The sequence below is a fragment of the Narcine bancroftii genome, chromosome 3 (assembly GCF_036971445.1).
Source record: "Narcine bancroftii isolate sNarBan1 chromosome 3, sNarBan1.hap1, whole genome shotgun sequence".
Lineage (NCBI taxonomy): Eukaryota > Metazoa > Chordata > Chondrichthyes > Torpediniformes > Narcinidae > Narcine > Narcine bancroftii.
The window spans coordinates 349,807,001-349,832,340 of NC_091471.1; the positions used below are offsets into that span (position 1 = coordinate 349,807,001).

At 48.8% G+C, this 25,340-nt stretch overlaps 1 protein-coding gene across 12 annotated transcripts in view; it reads left to right on the top strand.

Annotated features, from left to right (window-relative positions):
• The window catches only part of gcgra (glucagon receptor a), a 113,952-nt gene that overhangs the window by 53,067 nt on the left and 35,545 nt on the right, over positions 1-25,340 (top strand). For 7 of the 12 annotated variants that reach the window (XM_069929701.1, XM_069929699.1, XM_069929695.1 and 4 more), the window contains 10 exons: positions 44-197; positions 4,116-4,275; positions 5,057-5,117; positions 7,055-7,124; positions 7,214-7,302; positions 8,235-8,373; positions 9,159-9,200; positions 11,475-11,606; positions 13,342-13,492; positions 14,319-14,667. In XM_069929701.1, coding sequence (XP_069785802.1) covers positions 44-197; positions 4,116-4,275; positions 5,057-5,117; positions 7,055-7,124; positions 7,214-7,302; positions 8,235-8,373; positions 9,159-9,200; positions 11,475-11,606; positions 13,342-13,492; positions 14,319-14,638 — 1,318 coding nt within the window. In that variant the 3' untranslated portion in view covers positions 14,639-14,667. Of the gene's footprint in view, positions 1-43; positions 198-4,115; positions 4,276-5,056; positions 5,118-7,054; positions 7,125-7,213; positions 7,303-8,234; positions 8,374-9,158; positions 9,201-11,474; positions 13,493-14,318; positions 14,668-21,581; positions 24,454-25,340 lie in introns of those variants that run through there. The other 5 variants (XM_069929707.1, XM_069929704.1, XM_069929705.1 and 2 more) reach the window with 5 other exon arrangements.

The following is a 25,340-nucleotide window of genomic DNA, read 5'->3' on the forward strand; positions in this document are numbered from 1 at the left end:
TAACCCACTCCCTTCTAAATCCTCCTCCTTTTCCTCCTCTCAGGAAGCTTCACTGCACGAGGAACTACATCCACATGAACTTGTTCGCCTCCTTTATTCTGCGCGCAATGTCGATCCTCATTAAAGATGCTCTTTTCAAAACACAATACAACCAAATCCCGGAGGATGTTGACATTAAAGTCTGGTTTAACAATGAGGTAGGGCCTTCTCAGGCATGCTTTCATTGTTGTGGAGTGGAGAAAGAGGGTAGCAGCTGATGGTGGTAGGGGTCTTGGGATAGATGGTTGACTACCTGTGTTAGAAAGAAGGCATCCAATTCTGCTGCATCTTTTCACAACCTAAATTGAACGTCTCAAAGCACTTTGAAGTCCAGCTACTTCTCTATTGCAAAGAAAGTGCCATCTAATTTGTGCACAGCAAGATTGAACAAACACCACCATGATTATAACCAGCTAATCAATTCATGTAGAAGAACAATTCTGCAAATGCTAGAAACTTGGAAACTCTCACTGGGACCCACAGAGGCAGAGTTGTGGTTTTAGTGTGGGATACCCATTTATCAGAAATGGGAAGAGTTTGAGATCAGCAGGTTCAAAGATGGAAAGGGCAGTGGTGAAGAGAACAGAAAGAGATGTGGATCACGAGAGAGTGAATGGCACGAGTGATGGTGGTGGTGCTGGCTGAGAGAGTGCAGTGAAGGCCATTGAATAACTCCAGGTGTTACAGTGAGGAGCGAAGGTAAACAGGGAGAAGTGTCAGAGGAGGAAGGTTCTGAATTTGACAAGACTCTGATTCTATGCATTTTTGTTACAATGACTGGGGTATATATGCTGTCCAAGGTACCAGATAGACAGTCCCAGTAACAGGACATGGAACAGTAGAGGACAGGAACAGGCCCTTCAGCACACTATATCTGCACTGAATACAATGCCAAATTAAATGTGATCTCCTTTGGCTACATATCCCCTCACACCCTGCATATTCTTGTGTCCGTCTAAAAGTCTCTTGCACGCTGCGATTACATCTGCTTCCAGCTCCACCCCTGACAGCCCACTCCAGGTACCTGTCTCCTTTAAACTTTCCCCCTCTCATTTCAAATGGCATTTGACACTTGGGAGCAACATTCTGAGCATCTCCTCCTCTCGTAATATTTGTAAACTTCTTCAGGTCATCCCTCAATCTCCAATGCTGTAGACCAGCCATTCTCAACCTTTCTTTTTCCACAATGGCTCCTTCAGTCTCTGCTCAAAGTTTATGGCCCCCCTTCCCAGTCAAATTTAGTTGGTTCCTTCCATATTTCTCTCCTACTAACGACATAAAGCACAGAATTTTTTTAATTCCAGTCCATGGCTCCCCCTTAAATGTGCTGAAGCCCCTTACTGAGAATGACTACTTTAGAAAAGCGATCCAAGTTTGTTCAGGCTCTCCTCTAATACCCTCAAATCCAGGCAGCTTCCTGGAAAACTTCTTCTGTGCCCTTTTCCAAAGCCTCCACATCCTTCCACTACCACAAAATCTTTCCCCTCCATTTGAAACAGACAGAGTTTAACATCCCATCCAAAGTGTGGCTTCTTCAAAGGTTCTTCAGAGCTACACAACAGAATCCAGCTGAGGTTTGGAGCTCAGCTCTCTGGGGTGGGGCTTGAACCCACAACTTTCTGACTCAGAGACACAGGTGCTGCCCATTGAACTGAAGGTGACGCTGCTGGTTACAGTGGACAGCACCTGATATTCCTCTCTTGGTTATAATGGAAGGGATGAGTTGAGGAGAGGCCAATCCAAAACCAGTCACATGTTGAAATTAATCCCTGGAACATCTCATGATAGCAAAGGAGTTGTACTGGGCTCTGTGTGAAACTATTCCAACCTACTTAAATGGTGCAGAGCAGAGGGATCCAGAAGTACAGGAACCTTGAAAGTGCCATCAGAGAGGGTGGTCAAAAAGACCTTTGGCACATTAGCTTTCTTCTGTTAGAGTATTGAGTTTAGAAGTTGCAGTTGTAGAAGACATTGGTGAGGTCCAATTTGGAGTACTGCGTTCAGTTTTGGTCACCGTGCTGTAGGAAAGATCATCAAGCTGGAGAGAGTGCAGAGAAGATTTACGGGGGTGTTGCCAGGACTCGGGGTGAGACTGGCTGGGGCTTTATTCCTTGGAGTGCAGGAGAATGAGAGATGATCTCATCGAGGTGTACAAAGTCATAAGGGGAATTGTCTGAGTGAATGTAGAGTGTCTTGCTCAGAGAAGGGAAATCAGTCACCAGAAAGCAGGTTTTAGTAGAGGGAGAAATTTAACAGGGACTTGAGAACTAACTTTTTTTGCACAGAGGATGGTGGGTGTATTGAACAGGCTGCCAGAGGAGATGGTTGTGGCAGATACTACTGTAATTCAAAAAAAATTGAAACGTGACACAGATCGGATGGGTTCAGTGGGCATGAGCCAAATGCAGGCAAGTGGGACTTGCATAGGCAAGTTGGGCTTAAGGGCCTGTTTCTGTGTTGTGCGACTCCATCACTTCCCCCACTGTGAGGTTGAGAATGGTGTTCAATCATTCCCTCTCACTAAATGCTGTGCACAAAGGTGGGATTAATATCAGCCGTCCTGCCCCAGAGAGAAAACACACCATTGTCCCATTTTCCCACTCTTGAGGTTAACGTGGCACTGAGCTCAGTTCTGGCACAGGAACAAGACCAAACTGATAAACTATCAGCAGAGATCGTTCCCTCCAACTCAATATTCAATGGAGAAGGGGAAAGAGATGTTAATGAGGATAAAGGTATCTGAACCAACACTGCAAATTGGTCCTCGTGCCAGTGATCGGTCTATATTTGTCCATTGGAAGGGAATAAAAGAACTATAAATGTATTTGTTATCTGGATAAAATGTGTTCTGCTCTTCAAATCTCTTTCTCAATGGTCCATTGTGGTTATCCTAAGAATATAATGATTAGCCAAACAAAACACAGTGCTGATAAGTTCTGTCCCAGCACACCCTTACTTGGGGAATGAGTGCAGTCTGACTGAGTTATTTCCCCCAAGATACAATGCCTGGACAGGAATGTAGCCACCAACCATTAAAGTGCTGGAGAATTTCCACTCAAACTCCTGTGAGCATTAAAAGAAAGAGCAAGTGTAGGCCATTTGGCCCCTCAAGACTGACCTACTGCTTGATGTGATTACAGCAAGTGTGGCCTCCCTTTCTGTACCAGTTCTCAGTAGCCCATTTTAAATACCTGTGGCCTCCACACCCTCTGGAGTGAATTTGAAATTGAGCATCCTCTGAGAAGTCCCTGCTCACCTCAGTTATAAATGACTGCTTTCTAATCTTGTAACTACATCCTCAGCTCTCATTCATGGTTCCCTCTTCTCAAACCCCACCCCCGAACATGTCATGGCCTCTCTGGATCTTTCTGTTTCCAGGTGGGTGTAGGAGATTGAATAGCCTCCTATGTTGTATGGAAATGTGAAAATGTTTCAACAACATTCCTCTTCATCTAGATGCATTCAAAGAATCGAGTGACAGAATGGGTCACCGCGGAGTCAACCCCCACCCACATTCTAACTTCAATGATACTCTTTCCAGTGCATGGCAAGATGCCCCCAATGTAAAGTGGATCAAATGCTGAGAACAGGGCCTCCCCACATTCCGAGGAGGAGTCTCAGGGTAGACCCTTCTTTGCCTTTCAGTTGTAGTTATTCGCCGGAGAGAGGTTCTGACGGGATGGAGAGGGTGCAGGGGGCTTGGGTAGCATGCAGGTCTACGAGGTTTGGGGGATCAAGGATGGAACGCTGCCCCATGTAGTGCAAGGATGTAAGGTGGTGGGAGAGAGTTGGGGAGGGAGAGGAGGTTATGGAGGGGATTGGGAACGGGAGGGAGATGGGCAGGGGGAGAAGCACGGGCTAACAGGGAAGAGGTAGATACAACACCTGGAAACGCAGCCCTGTTTGGATCCGAATGGAGTCGACCTCCCTCCTACTGAGGAGTCTGAGGTGACTTCAATCTTTCCATTGCCCTGCATCACTTAGCATGGAGTAGATTCTTTTGTTGGCCCATGCCTTGACTAGTTTGCTCAAATTCACTGTTCAGTCTCTGACCCCTGTTTCCTCTTTTTATGCAGACAGCTGCAGGCTGTCGGTCAGCCCAAGTGCTCATGCAGTACTGCATTGGGGCCAATTACTACTGGCTACTGATCGAAGGCATCTACTTGCACAACCTGTTGGTGGTCACCATTTTCTCCGAGAGGAACTACTTTAATATTTATTTATGTATTGGCTGGGGTAGGTGCTCCATTAGTTTTTCTACATGCAGAGGGTGCAGGTGGACGGGGTGGACCATCAAGCTCCCGTGTATATCGCTCAAATTCCAGGCACCACTTGGTGGCTTGGTCTTCCCCACCCCCCCCCCCCCAACCTCTTCCCCTAATGGCATTTTTCAGTCACTTCAGTTGACCAGACCTTTCATACCTTAGGGTAATGTCATTGCTGGCAGTTAAAAAGCAAGTGGCTCTGCGTCAAGGGTTGGGTTGAGGAGGTGCTCGCTTCCACCTGGGGTCTCCAGGAAATGGACTGGGTTCCCTTGAAGTTGGTCACATGAAAGCACCAAGCGGGATACTTGTTCCTGAGTATCACCCGATGGAATACCCAGAAGGGTGTGGGCTCTGGGCAAGGCCGAGACTAGCACGAACCCTCCAATCTTTCCTTATTGCTATAGAGTTGGGGTGTTTGAGTGGGAAGCAGCAGAGTTTGGGTCGCACAGAACAGGCCCTTTGGCCCTTCATCCATACCGGCCCTTGCCATTCTGGGCTAGTCCCATCTGCCTGAATCCTTCTAAACCAGTGGTTCTCAAAACGCTCATGTACCACCTTAAGTAATCCCCTACTAAACGCAGAACAACTATGGCATGAAGTGGTATGTGAGAGGGGGAAAAAGGTTGAGAACAACCATTCTAAACCCTTCCTGTCCATCGAGCAACCTTTTCCAGACAAGTATTAAAGCCACATAAACTGGCACACTGAGACTTCTCTTCATTTGTATGTAACCAGTTTTCTGTTGTTTGCAGGGTCACCGGTGTTGTTCGTTGTTCCTTGGGTGGTCATTAAATATTTATATGAAAACACTGGGTGAGTGGTTCAAGATCAAACCTGCAGGTACAGCCTTCTAGTCTGCTCAGCGTCAACAGCCACTCACAAATACTCCCTAGCAGTTCATAGGTTCAGACTAGGAGAATGTGTTGGTCGAACTGTTTTAGAGGCTGGGAATCCCAAACAGAATCAGGGGAGCTGGCTCTCTGCAGGGACAGAGCTCACCTCTGTGGGAAGGTGGAGAGGGAGCTTACCCCTCCAATCTCTCCTCTTTTTGAGTTAAGAATTCTCAGTCATAACAGTGTTGGGGTCATGTTCTGGCAATATTTATCTCCAACCAGCGTGGAAGAAAGATTATCTCGTTTAGCAGAGCTGGGACTTTTCTCTTTGGAGTGGAGAAGGATGAGAGATGACTTAATAGAGGTCGACAAGATTCTGAGAAGCATAGATATGGTGGACAACAAACGCCCTTTTCCCAGGGCAGGAATAGCAAACATCTGTATAAAGTGAAGGGAGGCAATTTTGGGGAGACGTTATGGGCATGTTTTTTACACCGAGAGTTGTGGGTGCCTGGATGCCTTGCCTGGGATGGTAGTGGAGACTGAAATATTAGAGGCTCTGATAACTTGATGGGGCCTCATTTCTCTGAGGGGTGCTGGACAAAGTGGTGACTCTCTGTCTTTCTTATAGTAGACAAAGTTTTAAAAAAAAATTCATGTATGTTACATTCTAAATGTAGAATTATGTGACAATAATGGAACCTTTACCTATAGGGGCATTTAACAGGCATTTATGGATGAAAGAAAAATAGAGGGTTATGACATAGGAAAGGTTTAGTCAGGGACATGTTGTGTGAGGAGGGGGGAGTTGCAGCGTGAAGAGGGGGGAGTTGCGGGTTGAGGAGGGGGGAGTTGCGGCGTGAGGAGGGGGGAGTTGCGGCGTGAGGAGGGGGGAGTTGCGGCGTGAGGGGGGGGAGTTGCGGCGTGAGGAGGGGGGAGTTGCGGCGTGAGGAGGGGGGAGTTGCGGCGTGAGGAGGGGGGAGTTGCGGCGTGAGGGGGGGGAGTTGCGGCGTGAGGAGGGGGGAGTTGCGGCGTGAGGAGGGGGAGTTGCGGCGTGAGGAGGGGGGAGTTGCGGCGTGAGGAGGGGGAAGTTGCGGCGTGAGGAGTGGGGAGTTGCGGCGTGCGGAGGGGGGAGTTGCGGCGTGAGGAGGGGGGAGTTGCGGGGTGAGGAGGGGGGAGTTGCGGGGTGAGGAGGGGGGAGTTGCGGCGTGAGGAGGGGGAGTTGCAGCGTGAAGAGGGGGGAGTTGCGGGGTGAGGAGGGGGGAGTTGCGGCGTGAGGAGGGGGGAGTTGCGGCGTGAGGAGGGGGGAGTTGCGGCGTGAGGAGGGGGGAGTTGCGGCGTGAGGAGGGGGGAGTTGCGGCGTGAGGAGGGGGGAGTTGCGGCGTGAGGAGGGGGGAGTTGCGGCGTGAGGAGGGGGGAGTTGCGGCGTGAGGAGGGGGGAGTTGCGGCGTGAGGAGGGGGGTGTTGGGGCTTGAGGAGGGGGGTGTTGGGGCGTAAGGAGGGGGAGTTGCGGCGTGAGGAGGGGGGAGTTGCGGCGTGAGGAGGGGGGAGTTGCGGCGTGAGGAAGGGGGAGTTGCGGCGTGAGGAGGGGGAGTTGCGGCGTGAGGAGGGGGTGTTGGGGCGTGAGGAGGGGGGTGTTGGGGCGTGAGGAGGGGGGTGTTGGGGCATGAGGAGGGGGGTGTTGGGGCGTGAGGAGGGGGGTGTTGGGGCGTGAGGAGGGGGGTGTTGGGGCGTGAGGAGGAGGGGTGTTGGGGCGTGAGGAGTGGGCTGTCAGAGATGTGAGATAGGGGGTCAGGGGTTTGAGGAGGGGGGTGCGAGGAGCATGGAGCGTGAGGGGTGTCAGGCACATAAGGAAGGGGGGTGGGTGTGCTGCCTGTGAATGGGACCCTTGTGCTGAAGTGTGTTGTTTTCCACCAGGTGTTGGACCACAAATGAAAACATGGCCTATTGGTGGATCATCCGGACGCCCATCCTGCTGTCCATACTGGTACTGACCTCCACACTTCACTGCCGACGATCAGCGAAGGCTGGTCTTAACATTGAGTGCTCATAGAATTTGTTCCTTTGTTTTTCCAGATCAATTTTTTCATTTTTATCAGAATTATTCATATATTGGTGTCGAAGCTTAGAGCTCACCAGATGCGATACACGGATTACAAGTTCAGGTATGAGCCAGCACTGGTCCAGTCCATTTGCAGCTTCAACTCGCTCCCAATAGTCCTGCCCTCGGCTCACCACTACCCCCTCCACCCCTGTCTCTTACCACTAAACCCCTCCACCCCAGTCTTTTGCCACTACACCCCTCCACCCCAGTCTTTTGCCACTACACCCTCCACCCTGGTCTCTTGCCACCACCCCAGTCTCTTGGCACCCCCTCCACCCCAGCCTCTTACACCTTATCTGCATTCCCCTATTTCCCTCGCCCCCAACCCTTGCCTCCCCCCCACCCTTGCCTCCCCCCCCACCCTCCCCCCTTACCCCTCCCTTCTTTCCCTCTTACCCCTCCCTTCTTTCCCTCTTACCCCTCCCTTCTTTCCCTCTTACCCCTCCCTTCTTTCCCTCTTACCCCTCCCTTCTTTCCCTCTTACCCCTCCCTTCTTTCCCTCTTACCCCTCCCTTCTTTCCCTCTTACCCCTCCCTTCTTTCCCTCTTACCCCTCCCTTCTTTCCCTCTTACCCCTCCCTTCTTTCCCTCTTACCCCTCCCTTCTTTCCCTCTTCCCCCTCCCCCTCCCTTCTTTCCCTCTTCCCCCTCCCCCTCCCTTCTTTCCCTCTTCCCCCTCCTCCCTCCTTCCCCCTCCCTTCTTTCCCTCTTCCCCCTCCCCTTCCCCCTCCCTTCTTTCCCTCTTCCCCCTCCCCCTTCCCCCTCCCTTCTTTCCCTCTTCCCCCCCTCCTCACTTCCTCCCTTCCCCTCACCTCACCTCTATCTCTCTCCCCCCCCCCACCTCCTGGTGCGTGCAGTGCCTGGGGAGGGGGCGAGCTGCTGGGCTGATGGTTGGTGGGGTGGCTACAGTGCCACATGTGGGGGGGAGGTTGCTCTGCTCAACAGGGACGTTCTGGATGGTGTGCTGCCTCTCATCAGTGTCTGCTCCCCTGCAGGCTGGCCAAGTCCACCCTCACCCTCATCCCCCTGCTGGGCATTCATGAGGTGGTGTTCGCCTTCGTCACGGATGAGCACGCCCAAGGCACGCTGCGGCATGTCAAGCTCTTCTTCGAACTCTTCTTAAATTCCTTTCAGGTATGTTTCGGCACTGGAGTCCAGGCTTCCAGTGTCCTGAGTGCTGGCGGGACCCCACCATAGGCTGCTCTCCTCCCTGGCAGGAACCCGGGTGCTCCCCCTGATGGGATCCCCCCCTGCCCCACCCCAGAGTGCTTCCTTTGACCAGACGCCAGCCCTGCTCAAGCTGCTCCTCGTGGCAGTCCATCCACTACACCCATTGCTGAGGAGATCAGTGGCCATCCGGGCCTTCACAGCCGGAGTTGGTCGCCCTGCAGCTGAAGGCTGTGTTTACTGAAGCAGGCCAGGTGCATGACCCTAGAAGGTTGGATCGGTGTGCGCACAGCCTGAGAGAGGGGAATCAATGTGAGCGCAGCCCGAGAGAGCAGCGTATGTATCAGTGGGATGGTGTGTGTGTGTGCTGCCTGAGGGAGCGCATGTGTATAGGTGTGTGTGTGTGTGCCAAATGAGGAAAACATCCACCCAAGTGTGCCTTTGACCAGTCTCTTTAATGCCTATGTCTACACTGTGATCTCTAATGCAGAGCCATGCTGATCTGGTCTGCAGTTGGCAAGAGTTGTGTGAGGGTCTTGGGTTTCCACACGAACCTCCTGACACCTGCAACTCAAGTCGGGCTTTACTCCCTGCAGCAGGAGATACCAGGCTGAATACCAGCCGTCCCTATCTGTGGCCCAACAGCACCGCTCCCCTTCACCCCGACAGCGGGTGTCACGTGTGTTGGTCATTAAATATAGTAGACGAAAGGTTATCAACCATCCTGACCAGCTGCCTTTCCTCCCCCACAGGGTATGCTGGTTGCCATTTTGTACTGCTTTGTCAACAGAGAGGTAAGGTCATCTCAACCTGCTTCTCTTGGTACCATTGTCTCACCGGAGTGGGATGGGATGGGTCTAAGGCTATGGGAGCTGGCCAAATACCCGTGTGCCCTTCATGAGAATCGGAGAGATGATCTCCTGTTGAAGGGGCATGTGTACAATCGGAGCATGTGTGTGGGTAGTTTTACATTTAAAGTCAACTTTTTTCAGATACAGCGTGGTAACAGGCCCTTCTGGGCCATGACAGTGCCACCCAAATACACCAATTAGCCTACAAACCCCTTACATTTCAGAGGGAGGAAGGAAACCCATGTAGACACTGAGAGAACATTCAAACTCCTCGCAACCAGTGGCAGATTCGAACCTGGTCATTGGTCCCGTAATAGTGTTACACTAACATGCCACCCTCTACGCTAACCTGTGAAAAGTTTTTCTGCCTAAATGCAAGTGACTGCGTATATCAGCCTTGGTATGTGGAGCAGTTCCAGCTGCTGATGAGATCTCTGTACTGAGCTCGCTGTGTACCTGTAGGAGTTAGTATTTGGAAAGGAATATAAAGTGAGGCGAGTCCACTAAATTTCACAGCTTCCTTACTTGCTGATCGCTAGATGGTTGGGTCACTGTGATGTGAACATCTCTGTGGGACTCCAACCTCTGGTGAAATAACAATTGTCATATGTGGAAAAACAAAAGAGATTTTCTGAGAGCATCCAGTTATTTCCAGGTTCCTCTAACTGAACTGCTCAGAGCAGTGCCCAAACAATCTAATAGATCATACAGGGACCTCATTTACAGAATCAAGCCACAAAGTAGGAGGGGAAGCCTCAGAGAGTGACAACTGGGGATGGATATGTTTCTGCACTCAGACACTGGAAATCTCTCCACACTGTTCATGGTCACAATTATTAACCAACAGTAACCAAGGAACCTCCTAAATGTTGTTTTTACACAGATGATGTTTTGGCAATAGATATATATAAAAATATATAGAAAATATTAATGTGGTTGTCAAATGTAGAGATTCTGCAAAGAGCAGTGACCACCTGGGATGACTGTAGATCAGGGGAATAAGACCATAAAACCAAAAGTCATAGGAGAAGGAATGTGCTGTTCAGCCCTTCGAGTCTACCCCACCATTTAATCATCAGCCCCACTGCCTGACCCTCTTCCCATAACCTTTGATGCCCTGACTAATCAAGAACCTGTCAATCTCTGCCTTAAATACATCCAATGACTTAGCCTCCACAGCCACTTGTGGCAACAAATTCCATCTGGCTGAAGAAATTTCTCTGCATCTCTGTTCTAAGCAGACTCCTGAAGTTGTGTCCAAGACTCTCCCACAATAGGAAACAGCCTTTCAACATCTACTCTGTCCATGCTTTTCAACATTCAAAATGTTTCCATGAGATGAGATCCCTCCTAAATTTCAACAAGCACAGGCCAAGAGTTGTCAAATGCTCCTCATATGATAATATTTTCATTCCTGGAATTATCTTTGTTAATCTCCTCTGCACCTTCTCCAACATCAGCAGGACCTTTCTAAAATGAGGAGACACAACTGCTCACAATAGTCCAAGTGAGGTCTCACCAGTGCCTCCCAGAACCTCATCATCACATCCCTGCTCTTGTATTCTGTTCCTAAAATGAATGCCAGCATTGGATTTGCCTTCTTTGCCACAGACTCAAGCTGCAAATTTACCTTCAGGCTATCCTGCACAAGGACTGCCAGGTCCCTTTGCATCTGGGTATTTTCAATTTCCTCTGCATTTAGAAGTGGTCTGCCCGTTTATTTCTTTGACTAAAATGCATGACCGCACACTTTCCAACATTATATTTCATTTGCCTCTTCTCTGCCCATTCTCTTAATCCGTCCAATTGTCCCTGTGTCTTCAACACTACCTGCTCCTCCACCTACCTTTGTATCATCTGCAAACTTGGCCAGAAAACCATTCATTCCATAATCTAAATCATTAATATACAACATAAAAAGACCACTAGCAACTGGCAGCCAGCCAGAATGTGATCTCTGTTTCCAAACTCTCTCAGGGGGAAGGACACAGTGAGATAGACCTGGGTCAGAATGGACAGAGACACAGTGAGATAGTCCTGGGTCAGACCGACACGGACACGTATCCACCCCAAGGCATGGAGATGAGAATGTCAGACTTTTATTTATTGCTCACTCTTGTTTCGTTTACCTTCCAATACCGGCCACTTCCCATTCCTTTCACAACCCCTTCCCCCACCCATCTCCCCTCTCCTCTCTCTCCCCACCCCCCACCCCAGGTGCAGACGGAACTGCTGAAGAAGTGGAAGAGGTGGAAGCTGGGCAAGGACGTGGAAGAGGAGTACCGGCACACGTACAGCCACCCCGGCCAGTACCGCAACGGCAGCGCCAGCCTGGAGAAGCACAAGCTGGTGAGCAGCTGGCCGATCGGCGTGACCGAGCGCGGCGGCGAGGGGCCGCCGGATCCCCGCCGCGCCCAGCGCACACCGCCCGGAGCGCAGCACCAGCGGCACTGCTTCCAGTTCCCGAAGGAAAGGGACCACGGCGTCCTGTGCCTGATGGAGAGCAACTGTTAGCGAGGGCCGCCGTGAGCGGGAGAGCCCAGAAGCAGGAGGTTGGAGGGGGCCCGCCGCTCCTCCCTCCTCACAGCAAACCCGGCTCCTGACCACGCTTCGCCCCTGCTCGGCTTGCATCAGGCCGTGCCGGTGGGTGCACTCACAGGAACCTGAAGTCAATCCTCCCCAACTCATCCCCACGCCCCGTGGCACCTCCCTCCAATCTGTCAGACGTGTGTGCATGAGTGGGAGAAAGTAGTCAGGACGAGACGAGCGGCTGGCCCTCGGTCCGCAGTCGGCACCGAGCCCCCGGTGGGCCTGGGGTCCCAGTCTTCGCCCTGCCCGTTCCTGGCCTCGCAGCTGCCACGAAGCAACACCTTTCTGCCCTTCGCCCGGTATAAAGATCATGAATGACGACGCTCGCAGTGGATTCGAGTTTAGTTTATCCCGCACTTCCCGATGTCTGCCCTCTCCCCTCGTTTGGAGAGAGAGGGGTGCCCTGGATATCCAGCGGGTTCGTGGTGTGGCCTTGAAATGAGAAATTGTGAAATGTTTCAGCTGAGCCCACGCCCTCGTGTTTCCCTGTATCTGTTCAGAGTTGTGGGACCATCCGGCCGTGGGAAACGTCACTGTCAAATCCTCTCCTGTACCCCCTGGTTATGTTCCCTCTGGAGATGATGATTCTCCATGGGCTCCTCCCGCAAGGTCAAGGTCAGTGGACACTATGAATCCAAGCCGGAGATTTCATTTCAATACTGCTGTGAACTAAATCAGTGACTCAAAGATGGGGTCTCACCCGGGTTAGAGAGAGAAGGGGACCCAGTGGGTATCACCCGGGTCAGAGAGAGGAAGGGACCCAGTGAGTCTCACCTGGGTCAGAGTGGGTCCGATTAGATGAGATATGGCCATCATTAACAAAGCCATCGACCGACTGAGTTCTACCAGGCGATTGTGCTTCCCTTCAGATTCCAGTGTCTGCAGTCTCCTGTGTCCCTCCAGCAAGCACCCATTGCCAGTTTCCCTTGCAGTTGAGCTACACCAATCGTTCATTCACATCCAGGTCCCAGTCCCGTTCCCTGTGACACACCACTGGTTATAAGCTTCCAATCACAGAACAATCCTCCTTCTCCTCCCTCCAGGCCTAATTGCCCTGGATTGAAGGGGTCCTAATCATTTTGGACCATTCTTTCATATGTGGGATCTGGTCAAACATCACCTACTGAGGACACTATCTGCACTAACTCGCGAATACGCTCCCAGAGCGATTCCATTGCCCCACTTCCACCCCCACCCTACCCCCTAGCCACCCCCCTTCATACATTAATGGCCCTGTCTCCAGCCACCCTGCAGTGGGGCAGATTTCAATGATAGCGCCGGCATTTGCTGCCATTTCGAATTGTCCTGGCCGTCATGATGTAACATACGTTATACAATGAAGCAACTATACAGCTCAGGTCTGGACCAGATTCCTTCCTGACCAGTTACCAGATACCAAGAAGCTTGTCGTCCCCTTTAGTGACACCCACATTGTATTCCAGATTGATTGTGTTAACTGAGCTGCTACTGTAGGATTTGAACCTCTGTTCTCCAGGACTTTGGCCACTTGCTGTCCCATGTCACTCCTGGAGCCCGTTTTAGACTCTCCCCGATTCTTCCCTTTCGTCGCCTCAGTTTGAAACTGGCCGGTGAACAAGTCTGCAGACGACGTGATTGTGCACAGAGGTGCTGGGGAAACTCGGCAGGTGATCAAATACATCTGTTTTTGCCTCATTCGCACCCCCAGTCCTTAACCCCTTCGTTGAACTGACAAACTCTTGGCAGATTAACTCGGCTGTTAGCAGAGGAGTGGAGGGTTTGAGTTACAAGGAGAGGTTGCATAGGCTGGGACTTATTCCCCGGAGCGAAGGCGGCTGAGTGCGGATCTCGTAGCGGTTTCTAAAATCCATCTCAACGCCTCACCACCCCACTTCCTCTCCAAAAATCCATGAAGCTGGGAGGAAACTCTTCTGCCCCACCCTGAGTGAAGCCTAAGGATGGTCTACACCTGCGGACATCCTCAGAAAGACAAAGCAGTAAAGACCCCCCCCCCCCCCCACCCCTGAACGGGGGAGGGTTGTCGACAAAACTTGTCTGTTGTCAGATCTCGATTTGGCGACGCGGCATTTCTGACACCCTGTCGCCGCAGTGCCCGACTGTCAGCCAGCAATCAAGTTCGTACGAGCCCTCCCCCTCTGCCAGAAGCCCCCCCCCCCCCCTCCCCTCCCCTCCCCTCCCCGGCGTTGGAACCCTTCTTGCTGTTGCTCCGTACAACTGAGAGCTGGGGAGATGCTCCCTGCACCCGCTCCGCTAGAAACATGTTCGATGTCAGCCTTTTTGTTTTTAGATTGTATGATAACTGTTTGAGTCTATCCAATGTGCAATTAATTCTGAATCAACAGAACCTGGGGGTGTTTAAAACACCCCACAAAATCTATGAATTATTGCCGCCTATTTGCACAATTTAATTTATATAAACGTGTAAAATATGTACATATGTATGACAAAGACTTTTGTATGTGATACTCTCAGGCAAGTGTCCCGTTCTTACTCGTGGTTGGTGTAACTCCTTCTGGCAGCGTCCCCCTGCTATCCCGGCAGGGATCAGGTGCGGTCTTTCGACAAGAGCTGCAAACTTTCCGCAGGACCTCTGCGCAGCGCGCCCGCCAGCTGCGTGCGTTGTCGGAGTGAGGGTATGTGCTGGAGGAGGAGGCGCTCCCTTCTCCCTCACGGCTCTTCACCGCGGGATGCCAGTTCACCCCAACGCCGGGGCGGTGGGCGAGCTGAAGTCCAGAGTGGGCAGCTGGCCAGGACGCTGCATGTCGTGTTTGTCCCGTGTGCCGCTAATGTGAGAATAAAGAGGATTGCGATCAACCAGAAACTGGTTTCGTGTTGCAATGTCAATTTACAGAACGTCCCGGCATTTCCACAGCACTGCCCCACAACCCCGGGGGGGGGGGGGGGTTCCCAAGCATGGGCAAATTTAAACGCTGTCGAGCAGCAACAGAGGGACTTGTAACATTCAGCTGGATTAAATCCCGGGCAAAGACGGGTTTCATGGTTGGGGAGGGGGAGATAGAGGGGTGTGAAGGGACTTTGGGAGAAAATTGCAGTGCTTGCCAGCAGTAAGACACGAAAGTCTGCAGACATGTGGCTGAAGTAACAACGCAAGATAAACTCAGCAGGTCAAACATTGTTCTTTATGCAGCAAAAATAAAGGTACACGTTCAAAGTTTAGGGCTTGAGCCCTTTGTTAAGGACCCCCAAACCCAGCAGCAACAGATATTCATCAAGATGAATATCAAGGGGTGAGGGGAGGAGTACAGTCCCAAAGGCTGGAGGCAATATTGGATAAGGGACCACACTTTGTCTACTTTCCCTCAGCTGTCCCACCCCCTTCCCTCTCCAACACAGAGCCATCCCCCCCTCCCCTTGCTTGCTGCTCTGCCTCCCTCCCTTATCCACTTATTACCTCCTGCCTTATCTTTGCTATATAAAGGACACTGTTTGATCTGCTGAGTTTCTTCAGCGTTGTGTTTTTACACTACAGCCAGGTGTAGATTAAAAGTATGGAATTATCAGCAAGTAAGGCAGCGTTGGTGGAGGGAGGAAGAGTTATGGTTTTGGGTCTGAGACCCTTCACATGTGTATCTCTGACTCTTTTCCTTTCTTCATCTGTCTGTGTCCACCTCAGGGAATGGGCTGGCCACAGACCCATTCTGTCCTCAGACATTTGCAGCTATCCTAACCAGAATTCTTCCTCTCCTGCCTCCATTCCATTCCCATGGTTTCTCCATCTCCATTGTGTTTGTTCTGATGATGAGACTTTCCCCACTTCTGAAATCGTCCTTCTTACTGATTCATGGCTTCCCCTCTGCCATTGAGGACTGAGCTCTTGACTGAGGGTGAATGCTCTTGGATCTGAATTGTTAACCCTGTTTCTCACTGGACAGATGCTGCCTGACCTATTGAGTATTTCTAGCATATGCTGGTTTTTTCATTTACATTAACTTCTGAGGCTGTCCAGAAGGATCAGAGTTGGAGGAAGACAGTGGTGGAAAAGGAAGACCTTTTCACATCTGGTCATGACCTCTAGTGTTGACTTTCCGTTGTACCAATGCACTGAGTTGTTTCAGGAGCTGTAGACATCCCATCTCCCACCATTCTTCTCCCTATCTCCTCACTTCCCCACCTCTCCTCCTCTTCTTATCTTCTCCTCATCCCTCCCCTCTCCTGCCTCCTTCTACATTTCTCCAACAGCATAGCAAAGCTTTGATTCTCCGCTTACAAGGAAAGACTTGCTTGGAGTTTGTGTGTGTGTGAGAAAGAGAGAAAAAATAATGTACCAGGGAGGGCAAAAATAGGAAGTGGTGGCAGATGAATGCGAGGCTGAAGAGTTGGTGCAGGGGGCCGTGGTTCAGATTTGTGGATCATTGGGATCTCTTCAGGGGAAGGTCTGACCTGTACAAAAAGGCTCCTGAACTGGGGAGGGACCAATATTCTTGGTAGGAAAGTTTGCTAGAACTGTTGGGGAAAGAGTTTAAACCAGATTGATAGGGGGCTGGGAACCAGAATGTGAATGCAGAGAACAGGGCAGAAGGTGGAAAGGCAATGCAATGTGTTGTGATTTTGTGAAGAAGGTCAGGCAGGGAAGGAATCATAAATATGGTCAGTTGGATGGTTTGAAATTGATCTATTTCAATGCAAGGAGTATGAGGAATAAAAGAGATTATCTTAGAGCATGGATCAGGATGTGGAATTGCGATGTGATCGTTACAGACTTGACTGATGGAAGGACAGGATATAGGTACCGGGGTTTAGGTGTTTTAAAAGGGATAAAATGGGAATTAAAAGAGGGGTGGGGGTGAGGAGCATGACTGGTCATGGATAATATGGCAGCTGTAGATAGGGAAGATGTTGTAGAGGGAGTATCTACTGATTTGGTGGGAGTGGAAGTCAGAAAGAGGAAGGGACCAATCACTGGCCCCCAAATAGGACACCGAGGAATGGATAAGTAGGCATATTTTGAGATGGTGCAGGAATTACAGGGTTGTTGTATGCAAACCTTCAACTTCCCTCATATTGACTGGCACCTCCTGATTGCAAGAGGGATAGAAGGGGCAGAATTTGTCAGGTGTGTCCAAGGATTCCTGACACAGTATGTGGACCAGCTAACTAGAGGAGAAGCCATACTGGATCTAGTGCAGGATAATGAACCTGGTCAGGTGACAGACCTCTTGGTGGGGGAAGCATTTCTGTGAGAGTGACCACAACTCCCTGAGCTTTAGCATAGTTATGGACAAGGATAAAAGCAGACAAAATGAGAACATGTTTAATTGGGGAAGGGCTAATTACGATGGGATGAGGCAGGAACTAGCGAGAATAAACTGGGAACAATGGGAGAAAGTGCAGAAGTGATGTGGAGGATGTTTAGGGACCACTTGTGCAGGGTTCTGGATAGGTTTATCCCACTGAGATGGGAAAAGATGGTAGGAAAAGGGAACTGTGGTTGACAAAACAGGTGGGGCAGCTGGTTAAGAGAAAGAAGTTGGATTTAGGAAGCAAAAAACAGGAAGGGTTCATGAGAATTATATGGTAGCCAAGAAGGAACTTAAGAAATTACTAGGGAGAGTTCAAAAGGGGCATAATAAGGCCTTGGCATGTAGCATTCTATGCATACATGAAGAACAGAAGGAATGCAAAAATGAAGGTTGGGACACTAAAAGAATAAAGGAAGCAACATGCCCCAAAAAGTGGAGGAGGTTGGGGAAGTCCTAAATGAATTCTTCTGTATTCACTTTGAAAAAGGACCTTGGTCAAGGTGAGGACAAAATAGAACAAGCTTGTGTACCAGACCATGTTGAGATTAGAAAAGAGGAAGTTTTCTTAAAAACATAAGTCCCCGGGACTGGATGAGATATACCTCAGGTTGCTGTGAGAAGGGAGGAAAGAGATAGCTGGGGCATTAGCTATGATCTTTGCATCCTCCTTTGCCACATGGAAGATGCCGGAGGATTGGAGAATGGTAAATGTGGTCCCCTTTAAAAAAGGTAACAGGGAGAATCCTGGGAATTATAGAGTGGTGAGTCTTAGGTCAGTGGTGTGGAAACTATTGGAGAGGATTTTTAAGGACACGATTTATGTACATTTGGAGAAGTACAGTCTTCACAGGGATAATCAGCATGGCTTTGTGAGGGGAAGGTAGTGCCTTACAAACCTAATTGAGTTTTTGAGGAAGTGACAAAAGAAATTGATGAAGATAGGGTGGTAGATGTGGTGTATGTTGTTTTTAGGAAGGCATTTGACAAGGTCCTCTATGAGACTCATTCAGAAACTCATGAGGCATAGAATCCATGGAAACTTGGCTGTGTGGATTTAGAATTATTTTTCAGGTAGAAAGCAGAAAGTAGTTGTGGTGTTACAACCATATTCCTACCAGCCTACTGCAGGGGGCAACCACTGTAGGCAACCTGGGAGTCTGGCCCCACCTGCCTGCAGTCAATCACCAGCCCTTATAAAGTCTCAAGCTGGCCCTTTTGGGGACAGTTGAACACATGGAGCCAGGAGTATACTGAGACTTATTGTGTGTGGTTTAAGCCAATTAAAGCCTGTTGTACAGTCTGTGGACTTTGTCAGAATTATTCGCGGAGCAGCGCTCCCAGTAGTAGTGGATAGAAGGTGAGTGACTAGTGGAGTTCTGGCCCCCCTGCGCTTTGTGCTTTTTATAAATGACTGAGATGAAGAGGTAGAAGGATGGGTCAGTTGGCTTGCAGATGACACAGACTTTGGAGAAGTTGTGAATAGTGTTGAAGGTTATTGTAGGTGCACAGTTGGGTGAAAATGTAGTAGGTGGAGTTCAATCCAGATATGTATGAGGTGATGCATTTTGGAAGGTCAAACTTGAAGACTGAGTACAGGGTTAATGGCCGGATACTTAACAGTGTGGAGGAACAGAGGGACCTTTGGGTCCAAATCCATACGCCTCTCAAGGTCACCACACCAGTTGATAGGATAGTTAAGAAGGCTTTTGGGATACTAGACTTTATTAATGGCGGATGAGTTCAAGAGTCTAGAGCCCATGTTGACTCTCTACAAATCTCTGGAGTGACCACATTTAAAATATTGTGTTCATTTCTAGTCAGCTCATTATAGAAAGGATGTGGGCACTATGGAGGAGGTGCAGAGAAGATTTACCAGGATATCGCCAGGATTGGAAAATAAGTCTTATGAGGCAAGGTTAGCAAAGGAGACTTAATAGAGGTCTACAAAATTATGAGAGGCGTAGATAAGGTGGACACTGAGTGCTTTTTCCCCAAGGCAGGAATAGCAAACAATAGACGATGTGTACAAAGTTTAGGGGGGGGGGCATCGGAGGGGGGGGGAACTAAAGGGTAAGTTTTTTACACAGTAAGTTGTGGGTGCCTGGAATGCCTTGACAGGGATGGTGGTGGAGGCTGAAAAATTACGGGCATTTAAAAGACACTTAGACAGGCACATGGATGAAAGAAAAATAGAGGGTTTTTGGGAGGGTTTAGTGTATAGTTTGGTGAGAAGATACTCTGTGTGTGTGTGTTTGCGTTTGAGAGAATGAGAGTGAATCTGTCACCCTTCTTCATCAGGAAAGAGAAAGTGAGACAGGCAGACTCAGAGAATATTTCATTCGTGTACATCACATTGCTCATTTTCCTGGAACTGACAGCAGGGACAGACTTTAAAGATCTGGCTGAATCAAATAAACAAACGTCAGTATGAATCGAGGGTCTCCCTTTAGAAAGGCAGTGAGATTTTGAGCAAGAATTGAAGGGAGCTCCAAAGATGATGCATTCTGCAAGGCTGTGAAACTATGCTTAATACTAACGGTTCCCTCAGAAGCCTTACGGCAGACACTTTTAATGTATTGTTACGTGACAATAATGAAAGCAACAACAGTGAGACCTGGTGTATTTAGCTGCCTGATCGTGTAGCTGCATCCATGATGGAGTCAAGGCCCAACACTGGGATTTGCTGGAGGTTAGCAGATTGTTTTCTCTAAGATCTGAGGCCAGAGGAGAATATCCCTGGATGTTACATCTAGAACAAGGAGAGGCTCCTTGTTGAAGTTGGAATTGAATTGTTCATTGCCACATGCACTGAGATAGAGTGAAAAGCTTTGCTTTGTGTGCCATCCAGGCAAGTCAACCCATACTTAAGTAAAGCAGGTTGTGCAGTAATAAAACAAAGTGTTACAGTAAGTCAAAGAGCACAGGGCAAAGCATCACAAAGTTCGAGGTGGGGGTGGTGTGTGGACCTCCCTCCCTGCAGCAGGACACCCAGGCCAGAGGATGGCCAATCATTGTCCCATACCGACATTCATCAACAGACCATGAGACCACCATCACAACCATCTCAGAAATCCTTTAATATCAGAAATGCACTTCATTCATAAAAATGTGTGCAGCAAATCAGTACGTTTTCATTTATCAGCAATGGGCCATTTAAACAATGTATTCTCTTACAGCAAAAACCTTTTTACATGGAGGATGGTGGGTATATGGAACAAGAAGCCAAAGGTGGCAGTTGAGGCAGGGATTATTGCCACATGTAAGAAACATTTGGGCAGATTTGTGGATAGGGTGGGTTTAGAGAGGTACAGTATGTGGTAAACAGAGGTGGGTGGGAGCAATACACAAAAGTGCTGGAGAACCTACGCAGGTCACACAGTGTCTATAGGAAGCAAAGGATATGACCAACGCTTCAGACCTGAGTCCTTCGTCAGGGTGTGAGCAGAAAGTAGGTAGGCACCTGAATATAAATGTGGGGGGAGGGGCAGGGGAGGAACACAGACCAACAGGCAAGAGGTTGCAGGTGGAATTGGGTGGGAGGGCAGAAGAGGAAAAAACTGAGAAGTGATGGGGAGAGGTAGCTCTGAGGGAAGGGGAGGGGAGTTGGAGGAAAGGAGACAGAAAGATCAGGAAAGATAGGTAATGGTAGGATGAGTGCGATGTTGTTGGTTGATATGGGGCAAGTTGGACCGAAGAACCTGCTTCCATGATGTATGACTCTAAGAATCTTTGTTTCTAAGCATCATGATCGATGTGACATGTTTGAGTGGCTGTTAGGGTGCAGTTCATCAGAGTCCGGTGATGGAGGACACTACACTGTAGACCTTCCCCACAGAGCCTTTGTGTCACTGTGTCCCTCAGCACCTACTCCTGCAGCCTGGGATGTGCCAGGTGGCAGGATTCCCTAACAGACACCCTTTGTCTGATGATTGTCCAGTGAGAGGGACAAAGGGGGAAGTGGAGAGGCAAGCAACAGCCAAACAGCTGATGGATGAAAGCAAAAACCTCTCAAGAACATCTAAGGTGCAAACCTAGCATCTCACAACATCTCCAGAATTTATGGCTCCCTCAAAGATGGCCATAGCCTTGACTGACAGAGTACTGCTTTCTTCTACAATCCCTCTGCTTTCTCTGCCCTCTCCATGTGGCTGAATCCTCTACTCCACACTTCATTCATGGAGCTCATTTAAATTTGATCAAACCCCCCCCCCCCCCACTCAGAACTGGAATGGACGCCATGGACGTGTTCAACTCACCCTGACCAGGAGAGTTTGGCATTGGCGATGAGATCATAAGCAGCGATAGGGAATGTGGGAAGCCCTGCGTGCCAGGCTATGACTAAAACCACTCAGGCCAGTGCTACTGGGTATTTTCCTTGTTAATGCTCAGTCTCTGGTGATCAAAATGGGTGAGTTGAAGGCCTGGATCCTCACACAGTGAAGGCTCACAAACTGCAATGTAATGGTTTTTACAGAGACATGGCTCAATAGCGGAATACCAGATAATGTGGTGGAATTGGAAGGTTGAACGATTTTCACAGCTGACAGAATAGCGGCAGCAACAGGAAAAAGTAAAGGAGGTGGGTTGTGCTTCTATGTAAATCAATTATGGTTCACTAACTATCATTGCTGACACACAGTGCTCTGCAGATATGGAGCATCTGATTATCAAGTGCTGGCCTTTTTATCTACCAAGAGAATTTACTTGTATCATCAATGTAGCAGTTTATATACCTCTGGATGCAAATGCTAAGTCCTTAGTGCTACTATTGGCAAGTTGCAGATATTAGGTCCAGATGGTGCCTTTAATGTGTCTGGAGACTTTAATCACTGTAATTTACGCTCTGTGCTCCCAAGATTTCATCTAAATGTGACATGTAATACAATGGGGAATGAAACCTTGGATCAGGTTTTGACAAATGTGGCTGATGTGTACAGAACCACTGCCCTCCCTCATTTGGGTCAGTCTGACCATCTTTCACCTGCTCGTGATTCCCACGTGCAGCTCAGTTATCAAACGGGTTAAACCCATAAACAAGAGAAGTTCGGATCTGGTTAAAGGAGGCTGAATCTGCAATGTTTTCAAAATACAGACTAGAGTCTGTTTGCCGCTCTTGCCACTGTAGACCCTCAGGTCGATGTTGATGTATACACCAACTCTGTTATTGAGAATATAAATAGGGATGCGGATGGAGTAACATCACAGAAGAAAATTAAAATATTCACCAACCAGAAACGGTGGATGAACAGTGAGGTTCACCGCTGGATCAAAGATAGAGATTCAACCTTCAGATCTGGGGACCAGGAGTTATATAGAGGAGCCAGGACCAACTTAAAGAGGGAACCTCTTGGGCTAAACATATATACAAACAGAGGATCAAAGAGCACTTTGTAACCTTGGACTCATGGTGCATGTGGCAGGGAATATATAAATCATCTGGTATAGCGCCTGTTTCTATCTGCAACCCCTTTAAATTCTCTGAGGAGCTTAATTATTTTTGTGATCATTTTGATTGAGAGTATAAGGAAGTCCCTTTCAAGGTGGATCTTTTACCAAATGAATTACTTCTCTCAACTTCCATTACAGATGTATGGGCCATCCTTGGTAGGGTGAATGTACAGAAGGCAGCTGGACTGGATGGCATACCTGGTCTTGTGCTTAGAGTCTGCGCAGATCAGTTGGCTGGGGTCTTTATGGACATTTTCAATCTGTCCCTTGCCAAGGCTGTTGTTCCAGCAAGCTTTAAAACTGCTACAATTGTGCCTCTACCTCCATGAGTCTAAATGACTACCGTCCAGTTGCACTTAATCCCATCATTGCAAAGTATTTTGAGAGGTTGGTTCTATCTCACTTGAAATCTTGTTTGGCTGCCACTATGGATCAACATCAATTCGCCTATCGTACTAACAGGTCAACAGAGGAGGCCATTTCAATAGTGCGATACTCTATTTTGACTCATCTTGATGATTCTAACTCTTCTGTCAGAATGCTATTCATCGATTAAAGTTTAGCTTTCAACACTGTTGTACCATCAAAGCTGATAACCAAGTTTCATTTGTACGGTATCAGCCCAGCCCTTTGTATCTAGATTCTGGATTTCCTTACTAACAGACCTCAGTCTGTTAGACTGGGTAGTATATTTTTCTCCAGTCTCACCTTGAACACCGGAATGTCCCAGGGTTGCGTTCTGAGCCCCTTTTGTATTCCATCTTTCCCTCCAACTGTGTTCTTATGTATAGTACAAACTTAATTATGAAGTTCGCAGATGGTGGTAGGTCTGATTATAGGGGACGATGAAATGGCCTATAGGGGTAAAGTTCATCATCTAGCTTTGTGGTGTGCCAAGAACAACCTGTTACTCAATACCCAAAAGACAAAGGAGATCAATGTGGATTTTAGACAGACAGGATTTACATCAATGGAGTGGTGGTGGAGCGTTTACAGAGCTTCAAATTCCTGGGGGCCATATCTCTGCTCATTTCACATTGTCCTCAAATAATCAATTTTGATCAAAAAGACACAATGTCTTTATTTTTTGAGATGCAGTAGGAATACTGTTGGATTTCTATAGATGCACAATGGAGAGTATGCTGACATACAGTATTTCTGTGTGGTACGGGAATTGTACTGTCCAAGATTGTAAGGTACTCCAGCAGAGAGTGAACAGGTTCTCCTGCCCGTATCTTTTCCTCCTATGGACGCTGTGAGTCTGGTTGAGTTCCTCCAGCATTTCTGTGTGTTTCTTATTACACCCTTCCTGAACTCTTGTGCCTAGAATTAGATACAAAACTCCCAGAAATGGGCACCAACACATCCAATGTTTTCTGTAAATGTCATTTGATTCTGCACACTGAGGTTCTGGATGCCTTTTAACAAAGTGTGAAGACATAATCTTCCATGAGGTCACGGCAGGACAGATATCAGGTAATTTTCATTAAAGGGAATAACTGGAAAGACAGTTTCGAGGTCAATTGAAGTCAAATTTATTGTCATCTGATTGTACAAGTACAACATCCAGTCCTCAGTGCAAAACACACAGACACACACCCAGACATAACACACACACAGACAAACAATACACATGCAGGAGAAGTATTTCATCGATAGAGATAAATAAATAAATATTGTTTCATGAATATGAGAGTCTCGGGTGGTTCATCTGAGCAGTTCCTTTGGTCGTTCTCACTGCCTGTGGGAAGAAGCTGTTCCTCAGTTTGGTGGTGCTGGCTCTGATCCTCCTGTACCTCTACCCTGATGGGAACAGCTGAAAGGTGCTGTGTGCAGGGTGGAAGGGGTCCTCAATGATTTTGTGCGCCCTCTTCAGACAACAATCCCGGTAGATCACGTCGATGGGGGGGGGGGGAGGTGGGGAGGGAGACTTCAGTGGTCCTCTCTGCCACGCTAATGGTCCTGAGGCTTGACCTCCAATCCATTTCTCTGCAGCAACCATACCGCACGGTGATACAGTCAGCCAGGACACTCTCAATAGAGCTCCTATAGAAGGTTAACAGGATGGTGGCCAGTAGCCTTGTCCGCTTCAGTCTTCTCAGGAAGTGCAGTTCCTGTTGCGCCTTCCTGACAAGTGAGGAGATGTTGAGTGTCCACGATATGTCACCAGTTAATAGAGGTAAAAACACACAAATGCTGGAGGAACTCAACCAGTCTCGCAGCAAATATAGGAGTTATATTACTAACGTTCCGGGTCTGAGCCCTACTTCAAGGAATAAGTAAAGAACAGGAAGGCCGTCAGAATAAAGACTGAACACTGGCAGGCGGTGGAGTCCAAACTCACCCAAGGTTTAACAGAGATGCAGAGGAAGTTCCTCTCCCAGAAAGCAGTGGATCTCTTGAACTCTCTGCCCGAGTGGTGGGGAACTGGATGTGTTTAAAGCGGAGGCTGATGCAATTTTGAATGATTGGGAGTGAAGGACTCTGGGACTGGGGTGGAGGAGATGAGACCTGGGCAAAGCAAGCTTCAAAAATTGAGTGGCCTACTCCTGCCCTGCTCTCCATGTTTCCATGACATGGAATCTTCCTTTCCTCAAGCCACTGAATATTTGGACTCCACTTCCTTCCCACTGAAATGCATCATCTTATACTTTCTAACCCCACGCTGCATCTACCCCATTTCCTGACCATTTCTGCACCTCATGACCACACCATCATTTACTGGCACTGATTTAATGAACGGAACAGCAGTCCCAACCCTAATGCTGACCACTGGTGATGCTGC